This window comes from Siphateles boraxobius, unplaced genomic scaffold (genome assembly GCF_051911475.1).
Source record: "Siphateles boraxobius isolate OS27281-9 unplaced genomic scaffold, OSU_SipBor_1 20, whole genome shotgun sequence".
Lineage (NCBI taxonomy): Eukaryota > Metazoa > Chordata > Actinopteri > Cypriniformes > Leuciscidae > Siphateles > Siphateles boraxobius.
Genome location: NW_027508811.1, coordinates 10,493,790 through 10,511,487, shown reverse-complemented (window position 1 = coordinate 10,511,487; position 17,698 = coordinate 10,493,790). Strand labels below are relative to the sequence as shown.

Genomic DNA, 17,698 nt, shown 5'->3' with positions numbered 1-17,698 from the left:
CTAAGCTCAGTTCAATTTTCTAAGCTCAAGTGAACACTTCTTTACAATAATTAGAACAAAAATAATAGCAATGTGGAAAAAGTAGGCTGTTTGTCATTGTAGCATATTTAATGCAAAATATTCATATATTTTAATTATTTATATTTTTCTCTTTCCTTCTGCTGATTACCGTCCTTATCGGCGCGCAAATGGAATACCTTTATTACCAACGTAAAAGTTCCAAAAGTTGCAGTGGAGTTTAGGTCAGTCCTCTAGCATGTATGCCTGGGATAAAAGTCTGCATGTGTTTGGTCCTTCAGCGTTGAGGGCTGTTGTACCAGTGGAGGAAACTTCACTTCAGTATTTTGGGGGGTTTGGCTGTGTGACGTCGCGGGTTGGGTTACAATAAAGAGGCGGTTTGACTTTGGGACCACAAGACAGAGCTAGAGTAAGACAGAGAGAGAGAGTTTCTACCCCGAGTAACCAAATACTCACAGCGCACAACCGCTGGACCACAGCTGTGCGAACTTCAGGGTTTCCCCGTGTCTCTGCTGCGAGAACATGCTGAGGAAGACGAACATTTCTCCGATGCGCCTGAGAGTTTTGCACTGAATTTAAAAACGCTGTGGGAAAACTAAGTGACTCTAAATCTTATTTTGGATCGCCCTGCTTCACTAAGACCTGGTAAGTATTTTCTGGCTTTTCGGAATATTTTTACAAGCTTTTTACTATTGCACTGTCAATGATTTCCTGCACAATACGTGAACTACAAATGTGTAATGTTCAAGTGCATTTAAGTATGAATTAGTAAAGCGAGAAATTGCTTGTAAAGGATGACGGGTACAACTTGTAACACTTCAGCTGTTTAAAGACAATTTGGAACAGTTGTTGAATTAACTGTATTGCCATGTCTAAGTAATTTGTTGCTTGATGCAGATAAAAGTCACAGCAAAGTAACTAATGTGTAAATGATGGTCTTCGGGTCAGTGATCAACAGGTGGGATGCGCATTGCAAATTCTTATTGATTATAAATGGTGTCAATACGTTTAAAATATTGTTGTGGGAATAAAATAATTTGTTTACACTACATACATGTTACTCAAACAAAACTAAGATTCACAAATGTCGTCTGTGGAAAGCCTTGAAGATGCTCTCATGTCAATTAATGTTTTTCGTTCAAAAACTGTAACAAATTCGTTCCAATAAATTTTAAACTTTAGATTATATTATGCATATGTAGAAAACTTTCTTTTTTCGAAGCCATGCGAGGCCTTGTGGTCGGTGATCTCGAGTCGTGGTTCGCGTGTGGTTCGAATGGTTTTACAGTGATGCTCGGTGTTGAGAAAATTAGCAGTTATTCGTTTGTTTCGGTTTATTTTAAGCGCTATTCGTTCACCTTAAGTCTTGAGGAAGCATCAAAATGGTCAAAAGTAAAACAAAATATATTTTGTCTCCCAGAAAAATCCAGTAGGTAGGCTACAATTAATCATACACGGTTGCGACCTTTTTAATATAAAAAAACCGAAACGTCATTCCTTTTAAAATAATATGGACTATAGCCTATATTTGTTTTTTGTTTTTGTTTTAAATAATACAGGCTTATTTTAAAATATGGCAATGTATAAATACATGTTTTTCTTGTCCCAGAATGATTTTATTTTGCATTTAAAGTGTTTTACAAGACATGTAAGTATAATCTAAATACCCAACAACTGAAACATTTTAGATATTAATAACGATTAGCATTTTAGCCTAAATATTAATGTTAAAATGGTTTTGTCATAACTTAATGACCACATCTGTTGGATACCCCCTGTCAGAAATGACTCACATAAAAACATTTAAGGTATAGGCTACACAATTTGTTTAATTTCTAGAGAGAAAATAAAACGAATTTCGATATTGCATTAGTTCAAAGATTAGGCATTTAAAATTAATAGTAGGCTATTTTAGTATTTGTACTGTGACCTTTTCAGCTTTAACATATTTTGATCTGATTACACAAAATGCATCAGCATGAATCTGACAATATGCTCTAGTCATTACTCAGTACTTTAAAATATTACACTGTCAATTATTTTCCTTACAGGCACATGCGTTTTACATTAAACTGAAAACACAATAAAGCACTACGCCTTCTCCACAATACTTACATATATTTGTATATTTAGTCAACTGTTTTGGCGGTGCTTAATGAATGGTGTGTTTCCCTCTCTACAGGGTTAAGTGATCACATCCTCTCGGGGGGCTGCGCGGAAAAAAGAAAACATACACTTAGCCTACTTGATAATCGTTGGACAATTGACCAAAGACTCCCCGTTAACGCATGAACATCGAGACCGTGATTAAATCCTGTAATACACGTCGAGATTTCTCTGTGATCTCCATACTCGCGACAGGCGCACATTCACACCTACCGAGAGATGGTGACTTGTGACCTCCGCGCGCTCAACGCGCAACTGATGAAAGCTGAGCAATCACAGTTATTGATGAGGAGGGTTACTGATAGACAGAGGCACTTGGCATGCGTCTGACAATATTCTTGCGTCTTGACAATATTCTTATACAATAGGCTATATATATATATATATATATATATATATATATATATATGTTTCACCACATTTTGAGGGGGACGTGTCACATTTGATATCTGTATCTCAGGGTGGATGGGGGTAGCCGACCAAATACTCAGCAAATTGCGGTGTGATTTTTGAGACTCTTTCACCACCTTGTCTGGGATAGACGTCTTTAGCCCCACAACACTGATTCTGCCTGGCGTGGGGACCAAAATCTGGGAGATTTATCCAGACATAGCACGTAAATCCGACTAATTAGCCAACAATGTACCGGAAAAAAATGTCCAAGCACTTGTTAAATCCCATAATTCAATTCAGAAATGTCTAGTCCCCCCCAAACTTTCAACTGGCGTTAGATTTAGCGGTTAAGCAGATAGTTCCCTAACACATTCCCCTCCGTCACTCGTTTAAAAGGTATGTAGACTTCAAAGGGTTAAGGGTACGAGCCTGATCTCGGGAGCGAGTCCTGATCTCCTCTAATGACCCCCGTAAGTAAAAGTCAATTACTTCTGCGTCATGATCAGAGCATCCAAATCCCCGGGGGAGCTTTGAGCTTCAGAAAGACTAATTAGGGCTATTTCACTTTTTATTTACCGCAGATCAGACCCTCTCGCTTCATGATGAGTATTCAAGACAGAAATACACACAAGATAAGCGTCGTCATTTACATTTAAGACTTTTTAGCTAAAAAACTGTTCTAGAGATGTGCCTTCCTTTTTTTACTTTCTTGAACTTTAGAAACATGATACATAGACTATGACTTAAAATCGTATACAACATTTGCAGCACTTTGGCCTCATCCATCATAACTAGAACCATATCTGGCATAGTCTCGTTTTGTATTCACAGTAATATAACACACAACACACTGTTTCATTTCACGTGGTACTTATAAAACTGTGTGAAAAAAAATCTCCAGACGATATGAGTAACACTGTATACACACACCAAGCCTGTTTTTTGAACGTGTGTGCTTGTAGTTCCTGATGAGACAAAGAGGAGTTATTGTGCTCTGTGTCTGTTCTCATCCAACCTGATTAAACAGTTGAAGCAGGTATGTCACCTACTGTCTTTCGTCTTCATGGCCATAGGCATATTTTCGGCATTCAGAAGACGCCCACACCAAAATGTACATGCACACACACTCATCTGGCAGGCTTGAGCATTGCTTTGTGCTCATGTTGGAGTGTGCTCTTTCAATATGTCAGACAAGGTGTCTCACTTGACATGTGCAGTTTATGTCTTGATGTGAGTGTGTGCGCGTGTTTTTCTTTTTCTTTTTAGGGAAGTCCCTTCAGCCTGTAAGGACCTAAAAACAAACTGTTTCCAAGTAATGCATAATACAGGCATATACTATAACAGAAAATGTAAACATAGTGAGCATATTCTCAATGGATGTCTGCAGGTGTATTATTTTTGAGACTGTGTTATTTGATCTTTACCAATTTCTCCTTCTGTCTATGTCTCCAACAGAAACTTTCTGGAATCAGACATGGGCAGTAAGACGCTCCCAGCACCTGTGCCTCTTCATCCCTCTCTGCAGCTGGCAAACTATTCCTTCCTTCAGACCTCCAACGGGTTGCATTTGCCCACCGACCACATGCCCAGCATATATAGTTTCAGTGCCCTGCATGCCGTCCACCTGCACCAGTGGACTCTGGGCTACCCACCGTTCACTTTGCCACGCTGTACCTTCTCCAAGCTGCCTGGCCTGGTGGACGCCCGCTTCCCTCTACCCTCAATCCCTCTGTTCCCTCATCTCGTCCAGCCCACCAAGCAGGAATCCCCCGGGCCTGGCTCTGGAGCATCCAGCAAAAGCAAACCTCGTTTTGACTTTGCCAACCTGGCAGCGGCCGCCACGCAGGACGACGCCCTGAAGGCGGAAGATCTGAGCATTAACAACGGGCACGTTCGCTCGCCCTCGTTGGGCTGCCTGCTGGATGTGGCCAAGCTCTCCTCGCCGGAAAGAAAACCCAGCCGGGGACGACTTCCGTCCAAGACGAAAAAGGAGTTTGTGTGCAAGTTCTGTGGCCGCCACTTCACTAAGTCCTACAACCTGTTGATCCACGAGCGCACGCATACAGACGAACGGCCGTACACTTGTGACATCTGTCACAAGGCCTTCAGGAGGCAGGACCACCTGAGAGACCACAGGTAAGGATAACCAGCTGATGTAGAAACACATTCCTGCTTTATACCTGCCCATTCATACATAAAGCATACAGTAACATAAACTCCTGCCCACCCACAAACTCCCAACCTCCTGCAGATTCTGTTCCAATCATGACCTCATCATTCATTACCGCACCTGGTAATACTCTCCCATCATTCCAGATAGAAAATAACACAGGGTATAATGTTAAATGATTGTTATTAAAAAAAAAGTTTATATGCACACAAATAAACGCATGTATTAAATGTTATGCATATTTTTATATAAAATAACAGTTTGAGCTTAGAGTTAATGTGATTCAATTTAAGCCTCAAGCACAACAGATGCAGAAAAAAATCAGTTTTGTTTTAAACCACACCTCCTCTGGTGATTTATGACTTTCGATATTCCAGTACTATAAGAATGATTTAAATTAGTTAGACACGCTGAACACGCTGAATCTCCTTCAATTCTTCAGTAATGATCTTGGTTATTTTCTTCACTGACAGTTATCGCTAGATATGCATCACGTATGAGATTTAATTAACATTTGTAGACCCAAAGATTCGTCATGACAAGGCAGATATAACTACTGCACTAGCTTCAATTAAAAATCGCCATCATTTCAATAGTTAAAATTTTTGGCAGAATACTGAAACGCATGATATGTAATCCTAGAAAAATGCTCAGACCACTTTAAAATCTGTGTTGTTTAAGTAGTAAACATACTTACATCCATTAACAAACCGCATCTCTCTCTCTCTCTCTCTCTCTCTCTCTCTCTCTCTCTCTCTCTCTCTCTCTATCTCTTTCTCTTTTCTAAAGGTACATCCATTCCAAAGAGAAGCCATTTAAATGCCAGGAGTGTGGAAAGGGTTTCTGTCAGTCCAGAACTCTTGCTGTCCACAAAACATTACACATGCAGGTCAAGGAGCTCAAACCAGCCAAGATAAAGTGAGGGCATCTGCTTCAATCAATGGGGACACTATAAAACAAAACCTAGTGACTCCAGCCAAAAACATTGTCATCCAAAGGCCACAGAGACTCCATCTGAGGGCCGTGGACCTCTGTGCACGGCTTCATGCACCAAAGATGGATTAGGCTTGACCAAAGAGCTTCCTGAAAAGGCATCCTTCCATAACCTACAGCCATGATGCCTTAAAAGTTTGACTGAAACAAAGGAATGGAGAACCCGGATGAGAAATCACGGGACTGAGCAGAAGCTTTAACATGGATTTAAGACAATCAAACTGATTGATTTGTTTAAGAAAGAACAAATAAGCAAGAAGAGCGCCGACACCAAAGAGAACAGCTATAGTGAGATCTGTGATTTTAATCTGCACTGCTCCATTCCAAATGATCTGTTGTTTTATTTTTTTACACAGTGATTTTTCTAGATATTGTTGACATTGTCGTTGATGAAGGCAGACTCTTCGGACATATGCAGTTACTGAGAGCCCACCAAAGCTCTCGCATTTACAAACCCAAAGTCAGTCGAGCAGTCATTCCTTCTCACCAAAGACCTTCAATCATGTAATTCCTCCTTTTGTACAGATTCCTTTTTGTATAACTGATATTTGGCACTTTAATCTGATTATTGTTTATTTACATGTATCACTGGATTCCTTAAACTTATTTTTTTGAAAATAAATAGTCATTTCTGTATCAAATGCATGTTTGTCGTAATGCAAATCCTAACCCTATATAAAATCCTTCTCAGCACGTTTTTTGAAATGTTAAATCTGGTGATACATGGGTACAACTGGCACAAATAAAGGGGATTTGTCTTCAAAGACTAATTCAACATTAAACAAAAAGCAGGGATAAACAATGTGCTCTACACTCGACTAAATAAATCAATAAATAATAATCTACGATGTGTAGACATGGATTGACTTCACAATGGCCTGGGGGACGACATCTGCTGCTTTCCTCATGAGCATCCCTATTCTTTCACTGAGCTTTAGATCAGAGGGCATGAAAGTTCATGTTTCATAGAGAAATCAGTGTAAACAGACACACCTGCAAACACAATTCAGAGGATAAATGGGGAGTTTAGAGAGACAAAAAAAAAAGACTTGGTCTAGAATTATCAGGGGTGTTAGATCCTTTACTCGGCACAAACTCTAACTAAACAAGGTGAACTTGGGCAGTTCTATTTTTAAACTCCAGAATTAGCAGCAGAAAGCCTCAAAGAACAAGGATCATCAGAGCCAGTCATTCTTACAGGCCCAGATGAATTGGCTCATTACAGAAACAGCGTTTCTCAAGCGGCGCTCGGACCCACGCACAATTTAAAAACACAAATGGGGAAGAATCTTTAAAAACTCACCATTCCAAATTCAGACCACAACATCAGATTTATTGCCTCTGCTATGGTGAGCAAAGTGCCAAACACTTTCACAACATCTGTGATCCAGTTCTTGCTCTACACCCAGAGCTGGTCTCTTGGGTTTGTTCACAGGAATGGAAGTATGTGTTTGTGAGTGTGTAGCATATGTGTGGGTTTGTGTATGATGTGAGTTTCCGTGCACAGTCATGATTACTTTCGCCCTGACATCATCGCCCTTGGCTTGCAAGAAGCGGTCAATGGGCAGAGGAATCAGAATTCTTCTCAGAATCATCTTACAGCATGATGAGAACTGAAATGCTGTGGTATGAAGTAATTCTCAAACAAACAAAAAATATGAATCTATATATTAATAATAATAGCATAAAATAATGATATCAAAATAATAATATCAATAATAGTAGTATATGTATGTATGCATTATATTATATGAGTTGATTTAGGGTACGTTTACATGACAACGATGTTCTAAAAACGGAAACGTTTTTCCTCTGCGTTTTTTTGCGCATAGACAGCAACGTTGTAAAAAATTCTAAACTAAAATCCAGCGCAAAAGAGAGACTGAAACTGAAGATCTAAGCCATGAGGAAAAAAAGATTCCTTCAAAGGAAAAGTCAGTATGTCTTTATTCATAATTATATACTTTCCAGGTTGACTGCAATCTCAAAACCACTGTAACAGTAAACGTTCACCTAAAAAAAAACTGAACCCCCAAAAATTCTGAGGACGAGCACTATTTAAAAATGAGATGGTTTAACCACCAAAAACATTTCATGACCTATCAGGACTAATTCTCAGGTACTTTTGGATTCATAAGCTTTAGAAAATCAAGACATATCCATAAAAAAATCTCAAAGTTTAAAAGGAAGATCAGTCTGGAGCATAAAATAAGTTCTGACAGATCCCATTTTTTTAAACAAAAACTCTCTTATGCTGCTTCAGATATGATATCTATTACAGCAGCATCAGTTTGTTAGATTTGCTGCAATCACTTTTTAGAGCAAGTCAACAAAGGGTTAGAAAGAAGGACAGAAGGAGGAGGAGGAGGAGGAGAGAGAGGGAGGTTACAGGATGGAGGTGTGCCCCGTCCTTCATTCTTCTGCCTGCCCGGAACACATCAGTCCATCAGCATCTCTAACTGACCCTCTGCCGAAAGAGAGCCAGGAACACACACACATTCAGACTCTCCCCATTGCTTCGACTTCAAAACTTTTTACACCCCATGAGTGAGCGCTGATGCAACTGAATCAAATAATAACACCACCACCATATTCCTGTAAATCTAAACATTGCTAACGCAGTGTTGCAACTCCGAATACATCAGCTGGACACACAAGCAGTGAGAACATTTTCAGCATATCTTGTTGGTCGATGTATGATTTAGTAAGATGTTCAAGGAGGTCAACTGCTGTGACAGACAGTGGCTCTACGATGACACATTTAACACTCAGGAGCAGGTGACACACACACACACACACACACACACACACACACACACACACACACACACACACACACACACACACACACACACACACACACACACACACACACACACACACACACACACACACACACACACACACACACACACGAGTGGGCCACGGTGCACATGCACAGGATGGGGTGAAGCGCAGGCCAACAGGATGGAGAGAGGACACACTGACAGACAGACGGACACACACAGGCCTCCTGAGTCCATGGCTTCCTCAGACTGGAGGAAGAGGAAGTGAAGCCTGCAAGATGTGGCCATTAAAAAACACACACAAATGCAAACACACACATTTACAAAGTTTATACCAATAAATGTTACTCATTTTGCTCATTTATTCTGAAAATATCGTTAAACTTTGACCTCAAACATCTTTGACATATCAATCATTGCCAGTGTCAAATTTATAACTTTCAATTGAGTCAGTTTAAATTGAGCTTGAAGTACAGAAAACATTCTCAAAACACTAGACATATCTTAAGACTATGAAGCTCATGATTTAATAATGATATTATATTGTTAGATATCCATGCTCATTTCTGAGCCGTTACATTCAAGCAGAAGACTTTTGGCCAGGAGACTTTTGATTTTTTGTTTTTTTTAATACTGCAACAAAATCAGCCCAGAAGACAATATGACATTTTTAGGAGATATAACTGTGTAGACTATGTATAATTTCATCCAAGTAAAAATTACGATCATATACACCTGATAATTACAGAAACAGGTTTGGTTTATTATAGAAGTCTAAGTTATTATTATACATTGCTGATGTTACATTTATTGAGCATTACAATTATGCTCTCCCCTATAATATACACATTTAAAACAAATTGAAGGTGCAGTGTGTGATTTCTAGCGGCATCTAGTGGTGAGGTTACGATTTGCAACCAACAAAAGTTATGGTGGCCGACAGGAAAATATATCATCGTCTGAGACAGCAGAGAGTTGCCAGTTCAGCAATAAGGGAACCCATGGTGTTAGTAGATAGAAACTGCTCATTCTAAGGTAATACAAATATAACGGTTCATTAAGTAAGGTTTTATACACCACTGAAAACTTATTTATCAAGGTTTTGATGAAACGCGCTCTGTAGCGCTGTTTGTTCGCTGTCAGCTACGGTAGAAACATGGCGACACAATATGTCGACCTCTATAGAACGGGGTGCCTGCGGTTATGAAGATATCAATGTCTCATTCTAAGGTAATAAAAACATAACGGGTCATTATGCAAGTTCTTTATACACCACTGAAAACATAGTTATGGATCTTAAATTGCATTTCTGTTAATAGATCCTCAGAAATATTACACATTGCACCTTAAAGGCACAAATAATTCATAAAACACAAATAGCGCATTAAAATATTCACTTTAAATGAACACAAATGTACACAAACGTACAGTATGCAAAACATACAGTAACATTACTCACTAATGTGAACATTCAGACACGCACAAAGAGGAAGTCAGAGCTGGTAAAAGTTGGTCCTGGTGAAATGGACTGCTGAAAATGGTCAGTCCCCGCTTGACCTGGGGCAGTCGTGGCCGAATGGTAAATGAGTCAGACTGAAAACTGAAGGTTGCGGGTTTGATTCTTAATACTGGCAGGAAACGCCTGAGGTGTGTGTGTTATGTGTGTGTGTTCACTATCCACTAACTTGGATGGATTAAACAAAGAGGAAAAATTCCAAGTATGAGTTACCGTGCTTGGCCTTCACGTCATGTCACCTTTACACACAAACAGACACAATGTCACTGTCAACTGCACACTATACATATGAATCTTTCAGCTGTACAACAGGAAAGAGTGCCTGAGTAAGAGGTGAATTTGGGGTAAATCATTGCGTGAGTTTATGAGAGAAAGAGGACGCGGTGAAAGAGAGTTTAAGTTATAATGTATATTAGTTAAAAGCAAATTGAATAACAATTTAATAAGTCATAAATTGTTGAGTTTTGGGAGACAATCAGTGCCTTTCAAAGGCCTTAATATGTCCACCCCACTTTTCAAATTTTTCCTACGCCCCCTGGAATGACCTAAAGAATCAGTGACACACACATTCACACATTATAAAGCTTTAAAGCCTAAATAAGCCATATATCATAATAATACTATTAACATTGCTGAGTAAAATAAAAATCTGACTGTGTAAGTGCCAGCTGCCGTAATGCACCTCAGCTCGGTCAGATATTTCTCTTAAATTTGATGTGACTTTTATTTTATGCAGAGGCGCAAGTGAAAGCTTAGCTCTCATTAGAGCTGACCGGGCTGGGAAACGTTCAGGCCCCGTAATGGCCCAGCGATTTCAGAACAAACCTTAACATCTTTGTTTTTGGTTACAGACCTAATTTAACTCGGCACGGATTCGGGGTCATGTCTGAGGTAAAAATTTAAACAACAGTATTTCGATCGGGTGTCATATTCAGTTCGGAGCTGATTTCATTCGGGGAGTGTCTTCTGAGGGTGATGTTTATTGGAGAAGCAATCGTCTAAATTAAGACAAATATAAAATGAGGTTTGTGGCTCCGAGATGCACGAAACGGCTCAATGTGAGTATATAAGTAAAAGTAGACCGAATCTGAAAATTTTATTAACCAGAGACATTTCATCTTGTTAAAAATCGGGCAGGAAAGGCACGTGTAATTGCAGAACAGCACTCCAATAATGATATAAACCGAGTGTGTGGCTTCTGTAAGGGCAACCACATGATCACAACCATATTGTAAATCTCTAAAGTTCCTTTACACTTCTGCGGTAAAGCCAGCAGAATGTTTCACCTGCAGAAATTCGAATGTGGCCCTTTAATTACTGAGCTATCAATAGAGAGACTAAAAATACAAATCAGCCATAATTGGTTTCAAATGTGCATTTGTAAATGTGTGTTTGAAAGTGAAATTACCAATAATAAGCAGGAAAATGCTTTTGGATCCCATGCGAGAGGTACATGGGCAGAGAAAACAGTGAGTAAAGCGGCTCCAGCTGAACTGAAGCAGTGGGTCAGTGTAACAAAACCGTAAACACAGAAAATAGACCAACAATAGCGAATCAAATTAAAGATGAAAAAGCTTCAAATGCCTCTTTTATCAAACAAACTCTCATAAAGTGTATATCAAATTTGTAGTGATGGTGGAGGATGTTTGTCCAACACCGCACATTACCTCAGACCTGTCTGATCCCGACACAGAAGTGTTCCCATGCCTGAGGTTTGCTTTTATTTGATGAAATACAAATTTATAGCAATAAAACCAGTTTATGATATAATTTCAAGAAACAAGGGGGAATATAATTGAAGTATGATTTGACTGGGTGCGGAGCCTTGAGAAAAGTTAAAGCGTGCCAGAGAGAAGGAAAGCAATTACCCCTGGAGCGAAATACAAGGCATTATTGGTCAAAGACTGCAGGGTAAAACAGCCCTGTTTGCAGTTTGCTTGGTAATTTCAGCTCGTTTAAAGACCATTGCGTCGGGCCTTTAATTTATCAAGCCTCCATATCAAAGCTGAAGGGCAGATATTGTACATTTGGACAATCAGAGACTATTTGGTTCCAATTTTAAATCCCCTAATGGAGCTCACCCCTATTCTACCAAGAACCTCTCATTTCACAATGCAAAAATAGAGACGGAGTGAATAAATAATTAGATTTTTGCTCTACGGCACAAACTGTTTACAGTTGATCATTGCTGTTTGATTAAATTTAACCGTCGATATTATCAAACGCAAAACTTGTGTGCAGTTTGTTTTGATTAAGCATGTCCTTATTGTCCTGTAGGTATAAAGTTTCATATAGCTGAAATCAGTGTGACCCCATGATTCCCGATTCGGTTTGTTCCCGTTTAAAAGCACAAGCTGATGTCTTACGGCAACCCAATAGTTCACACAAAGCACATTTATCCGCTTTGCAAACAAACCCATATTCTGTGCATACACACCACAACTACTTCATAGGCTAACACCCACTAAAGAAAGTTTTTTCTAACTCATGTGCTATTGACAGCACACAATGTAAGTCATTAATAAAAAGCCCTTGTTGAAAAGGAAAAGTGTCATTTTCAATAAGCGATGAGGAATTCCTCATGACCAACATCTTATATATTAGCTGTTGTATTGTGTGGTGCTATTTACCCTGCGTTTTTAATGGAACAAAAGACAAATCGCATTTTAAATCAGCACATTGAGTCCTCTCATAAAACTTTTTTTTTTCCACAGGGACAAATGGGCAGAACGAGTCTTAGTCCAGTCTGATATTTGTAGCACTACTGCGCCAGCTTCACAGACCTTTGGAAGGACCCTTCGCTGTATGCGCAGCCTAAAACAAGTTATTACACCCCCGTACTCTCTGGCTCAACACATTACTGTTTGGCAGGTTGAGTTGAAATAAGGCAAACGATTAAATAAATCGCTTAATTGGTCATTAGGGACACTCTAACATGAACCCTGGCTCACCGGTGTCACATGTCGAAACTCCACCTGTAAATTTGCTCTGCAAACAAGAGAAACATTACTTTTTATTGCCTCTCAAGTGGCTGGATTCATGTTTAAAATAATCATTACTTGTGTATGAGACGCAAATGGTAAATATCTCCATCTTAAACAAATCTAGGGGACAAGAACCCAGCAGAGAGGGGCATGAGAACTGAAAACAGGGCTGGACTGAGATCAGAATAGTATTTCATCTACAAACAGATAAAGAGATCTTTTCGAACAAAATGAGATCTTAGGGAAATCACTTAATGTACAACATTGTACATATGCTCCACACCCTTGTTTGCTAAATATTAGATATTTGGGCTAAATCATATGCTTTCAATAGCCAATGGGATTATATTACTCTTACTCTTTCATTTAAATTAGTTCAGCATAATTACCGATATAATAATCGATTTTCCCCACATAAAAAGTGACAAAAAGGTTAAGCAGATTCTCTCTGGCTTGTCCAGATCTTCTGATAAATTTCAGATTTGTAATGTTTTGATGTATGTGAACTCTTTATCTGATGGTCATGTGTAAAGAGCTGCTCTAACGTAGCTACGTTTAACGTTGTAACGTTTCGTATGTAAAATGTTAATACACAGACAAAGAAAGATGTTTGCGGAAAGAAAAGTAAAATAGGCCAGAAATCAAACTTTTCTCTATAACTGATCGAGCAGACAAGCATATTACAAAAAATGAGAGGAATAAACAAATTTGCCGGAATCAGTTTGTGTTCAGTAGTAATGGAGTCAAAAGAAAGAAAGAAAAAAAAAAGCATATATTCCACCGTTCAGGTCTCAGAGAGAATCACAGAACTCTTGTTGAGCAGTTGGGTCAATTTGTCACAGTGGATTCTGTTACATGGTAGAGATGGTGTGTGCCATCTACCGTACTGCGATCTGTTCATTAAACCTGAACACAACCACTCTCACCGTACTAATCAGAGGCCTGGCTGACCACAGACTACACACATGGTGGAGGTGAAGATGAACCCAAAGTCATTGTGATTGATGGTTTCGCTCTCACAAACTCATGAAGACAGATACAATTATCATATCTGTACTTGTTCTCCATTTCATGCATCACATCCATATCATTAAATAAAGTGTGAGAGCAAAGCAAAGGAATTAGACAAGACCATATCTATCTTATCTATCTATCTATCTATCTATCTATCTATCTATCTATCTATCTATCTATCTATCTATCTATCTATCTATCTATCTATCTATCTATCTATCTATCTGTCTGTCTGTCTGTCTGTCTGTCTGTCTGTCTGTCTGTCTGTCTGTCTGTCTGTCTGTCTGTCTGTCTATCTATCTATCTATCTATCTATCTATCTATCTATCTATCTGTAAGTCTGTCTGTCTATCTAGATATCATCATCATTAAAAAAAGCAGTAAAGACAATAATATTGCGAAATATTTTTTAAATAACTGTTTTCTATTGTATTACATTTTAAAATGTAATTCCTGTGATGGCAAATCTGAATTTTCAGCATCATTCCTCCAGTCTTCAGTGTCACATGATCCTTCAGAAATCATTCTAATATGCTGATTTGCTAAAGTAAAATAAAAAGTAAAGTATTGAATAAAAAGTAATTATTATTATTGAAAACATTTGTGCTGCTTATTATTTTTTTGAAACCCTGATACATTTTTTTTCAGGATTATTTGATGAATAGAAATTTCAAAAGGACAGCATTGATTTGAAATATAAATCTTTTGTAACATTATAAATGGCTTTACTGTCACTTTTGATCAGTTCAAAGCATCTTTGCTGAATAAAAATATGAATTTCTTAAAAAAACAAAAAAAAATCTTACTGAGGCCAAAATTTTTGAACAGTAGTGTGTAAGGCATATGCATGATTAAAATCCTCAGGGTATTTGTAAGAGTGTGAACATGACACATCCTGCTGTATTCTAACACTTAGAGTTTCTTGTTCTGCATCAGCCCATAAATAACTGATACCAGTGTGGGTAGCATTTAACCGTCCTTGTTGTTTAGGCTTTCTGGGCCCGCCGAATGTTTAGCACATTGCTGAAGAATTCAAACTTCGGCTTGGCTGCCACTGATGGTTCATATTTTGGCCCTCTAATGCAGAGAGGAAGTACATATGGAGCCATAAAAATAAAAGCCAAAATAAATCAGAGCGGTTGCACAATAATGTAGGCGTTCATGCATTTTACAAGACAGCAGAGAGGCCGGAGATTTTCTTACTCTCAATTTTTTTCTCTCTTTGTATCAACACTCGTTGGCATGTGTTTGCCCTAATACGCAGAGATATTAGACCAAGCTGTGAGCAGCAATCCGTCTATCATAATAAAAAAATATGAAACAAGTCATTTTGGTGGAATATGTTTTTGACTGTGACATGAAAGAATTTAAATCTTTCTGCCGTTTTAGTGGTGCAAATATCACAGTGTCCATTGCTTACTCACGTCTTATATGCAAATTTTATGCAAACGCTTTAATTTCAATATCTTGAATGGACAAAACGGACACATATTTACTTTAGAAAGAACGGTTGAAAATGTAAGATTGTTGGGATTGTTTCTTTGCAGACTGCCAAACAGGTGGGTTTGAAAGCGAGGGTCAAAAAGGGTCGTCCTGAAACGGCTCTATTGAAATGTTTCCACTGAACACGGTGAGCTGATGGAGTCCTGAGGGGTGATCTGAACAGGATTGAGCCTGACATTCTGCAGGTTTAGAAGTTGGCTAGCAGCAGACAGATTACTGCAATACCGACATGTTTGTTTAATTATGTTTAAAAGTACAGGAAGGCAATCTCTGCCAGGAATATGTGCTGTGTTTGAAACTAAAGAAGAAGAAAAAAAACTACCAACAAATAAATACTTTCCCCTGAAAGCAGCTGATGCTCAGTAATACAAGATCTCACAGCATCCCTCATCTGCAGAAGCTGTGTGTGTGTGTGTGTGTGTGTGTGTGTGTGTGTGTGTGTGTGTGTGTGTGTGTGTGTGTGTGTGTGTGTGTGTGTGTGTGTGTGTGTGTGTGTGTGTGTGTGTGTGTGTGTGTGTGTGTGTGTGTGTGTGTGTGTGTACGTGCAAATGGGTGTGCCTGTGTCTATGTGAGTCAGCATGCTCGATCTCAGAGCCGTAACGAAGATTTCCATCAACGCTTTCTGAGCACTGGCGCTGGTGGAAATACTTTTACTTAAGCTGCACCTATACAAATCAAACATACAGACTCTATAATACCTTCAAAATGAATAGTTAATGATCTGTTGGTGTTTCTCTTGTAAAATCATGTATGTACAGAACGGATTGCATTTTCATTTTCAAATTAGAAGCAGATTCAGTGAACAGACCCGGCCGCCCCATTGAACCACAGGGGAATGTTTTCCTTTCTCCTATTCACAGCGTGAGAGTTCTCCCTCCTAGAGGGACGTGTTTGCATGTTTTTGTAGGTACAGCTCAAATGTAAATATGACCCCTAATGTTTGAGCGATACCTCTGGCTCCGAGTGTCTGCTTCTGTGTGTGTGTATGATTTAGGGCTTCTCTGTGATTTGCCTGATGAGGGTCAGCGGTAGGGATGCTTCCCCACTGACAGCCCCTATCCGCCTCTGCTCCTGTAGAGTTTAAAGAGAGATTGAGAGAGCAAAGGTGTGAGCAATTACTGTCTGATTATCTTTCAACTAAAGCCTGGATTACCAAAGATCTTTCCAGTAAATAAACAGCATTTTACATATAGACCAAATAAAAAAAATAAAAAATTAACATTTGTCAACCAAACTAAAACTGCAATAGCATATATTTCACAATTATATTATATTATATTATATTATATTATATTATATTATATTATATTATATTATATTATATTATATTATATTAAACAGCAGCCAATCTATAATTGCAATAAAATCTATTTAATAATTATTGGGCGCTATTTTAACGATCTGAAAGGCAAGTATCAAACGGAAAACGCAAGTAACTTGGTGAGCAGATCTCGAATGGGTTGGTCTGAAGTAGCTACATTACTCGTAGGTGTGGTTTGGGTTTGGGCATAACGTGAAATAAACCAATCAGAGCGTCATCTCACATTCCCTTTAAAAGCAGGCGCGCTTTCTCCATGGTGGATTGCTATTATGATGGCGGATTTGCCAGGCGCACGCCAGGAGCGGTTCAAAGCCGAGGAGACCGACGTTCTCGTCAGGGCGGTCAAAGACAGAGAAGTGACATTGTATGGGGATGGGAGAAACCCACCCAAATTAGCTTTGGTTAAACAGGCGTATAATAATTTTAGTAAATGTGTAAGCTAGATTTATGCCTATTTTTTCACATCTTCATGGACACCACAATGAATTCCCTCATGTGGTAATATTTTTCCTTGCAATTATGTATGGTTTGCAAAAATGGGCACTGTGTAGTAACTGAGAAAAGAATTGTGTATGTTAAGTGAATGCGCGTTATGCACACGTTACATCATGGCCAAGCATGCGCCCTGTGGTGGAATTGTCCTCTGAAACTGCAAAATAGCACCAGGGAACTTTTGCATAGGAACACGCCTCCTCTTTCCGCTGAACCGCCCCCGGGAGCGCAAGTTCATTCCCTAATTTACCGACGTGAGTCTGTGGAGGGAAAAGTCTGCTGTGTGTCGTGTGCAAAATAGGAATGATACATGCGTCGGTGTACAAAGTCAATTGCGTTGGG

At 39.0% G+C, this 17,698-nt stretch overlaps 1 protein-coding gene across 1 annotated transcript; it reads left to right on the top strand.

Annotated features, from left to right (window-relative positions):
- Nucleotides 1-228: 228 nt before the first annotated feature.
- On the top strand, nucleotides 229-6,583 carry osr1 (odd-skipped related transcription factor 1). The gene is made up of 3 exons (XM_077236674.1): nucleotides 229-663; nucleotides 4,033-4,713; nucleotides 5,537-6,583. Exons 2-3 carry the CDS (start codon nucleotides 4,052-4,054, stop codon nucleotides 5,667-5,669), a joined length of 795 nt encoding a protein of 264 aa, XP_077092789.1. The 5' UTR covers nucleotides 229-663; nucleotides 4,033-4,051; the 3' UTR covers nucleotides 5,670-6,583.
- The last annotated feature ends 11,115 nt before the right edge of the window (nucleotides 6,584-17,698 follow it).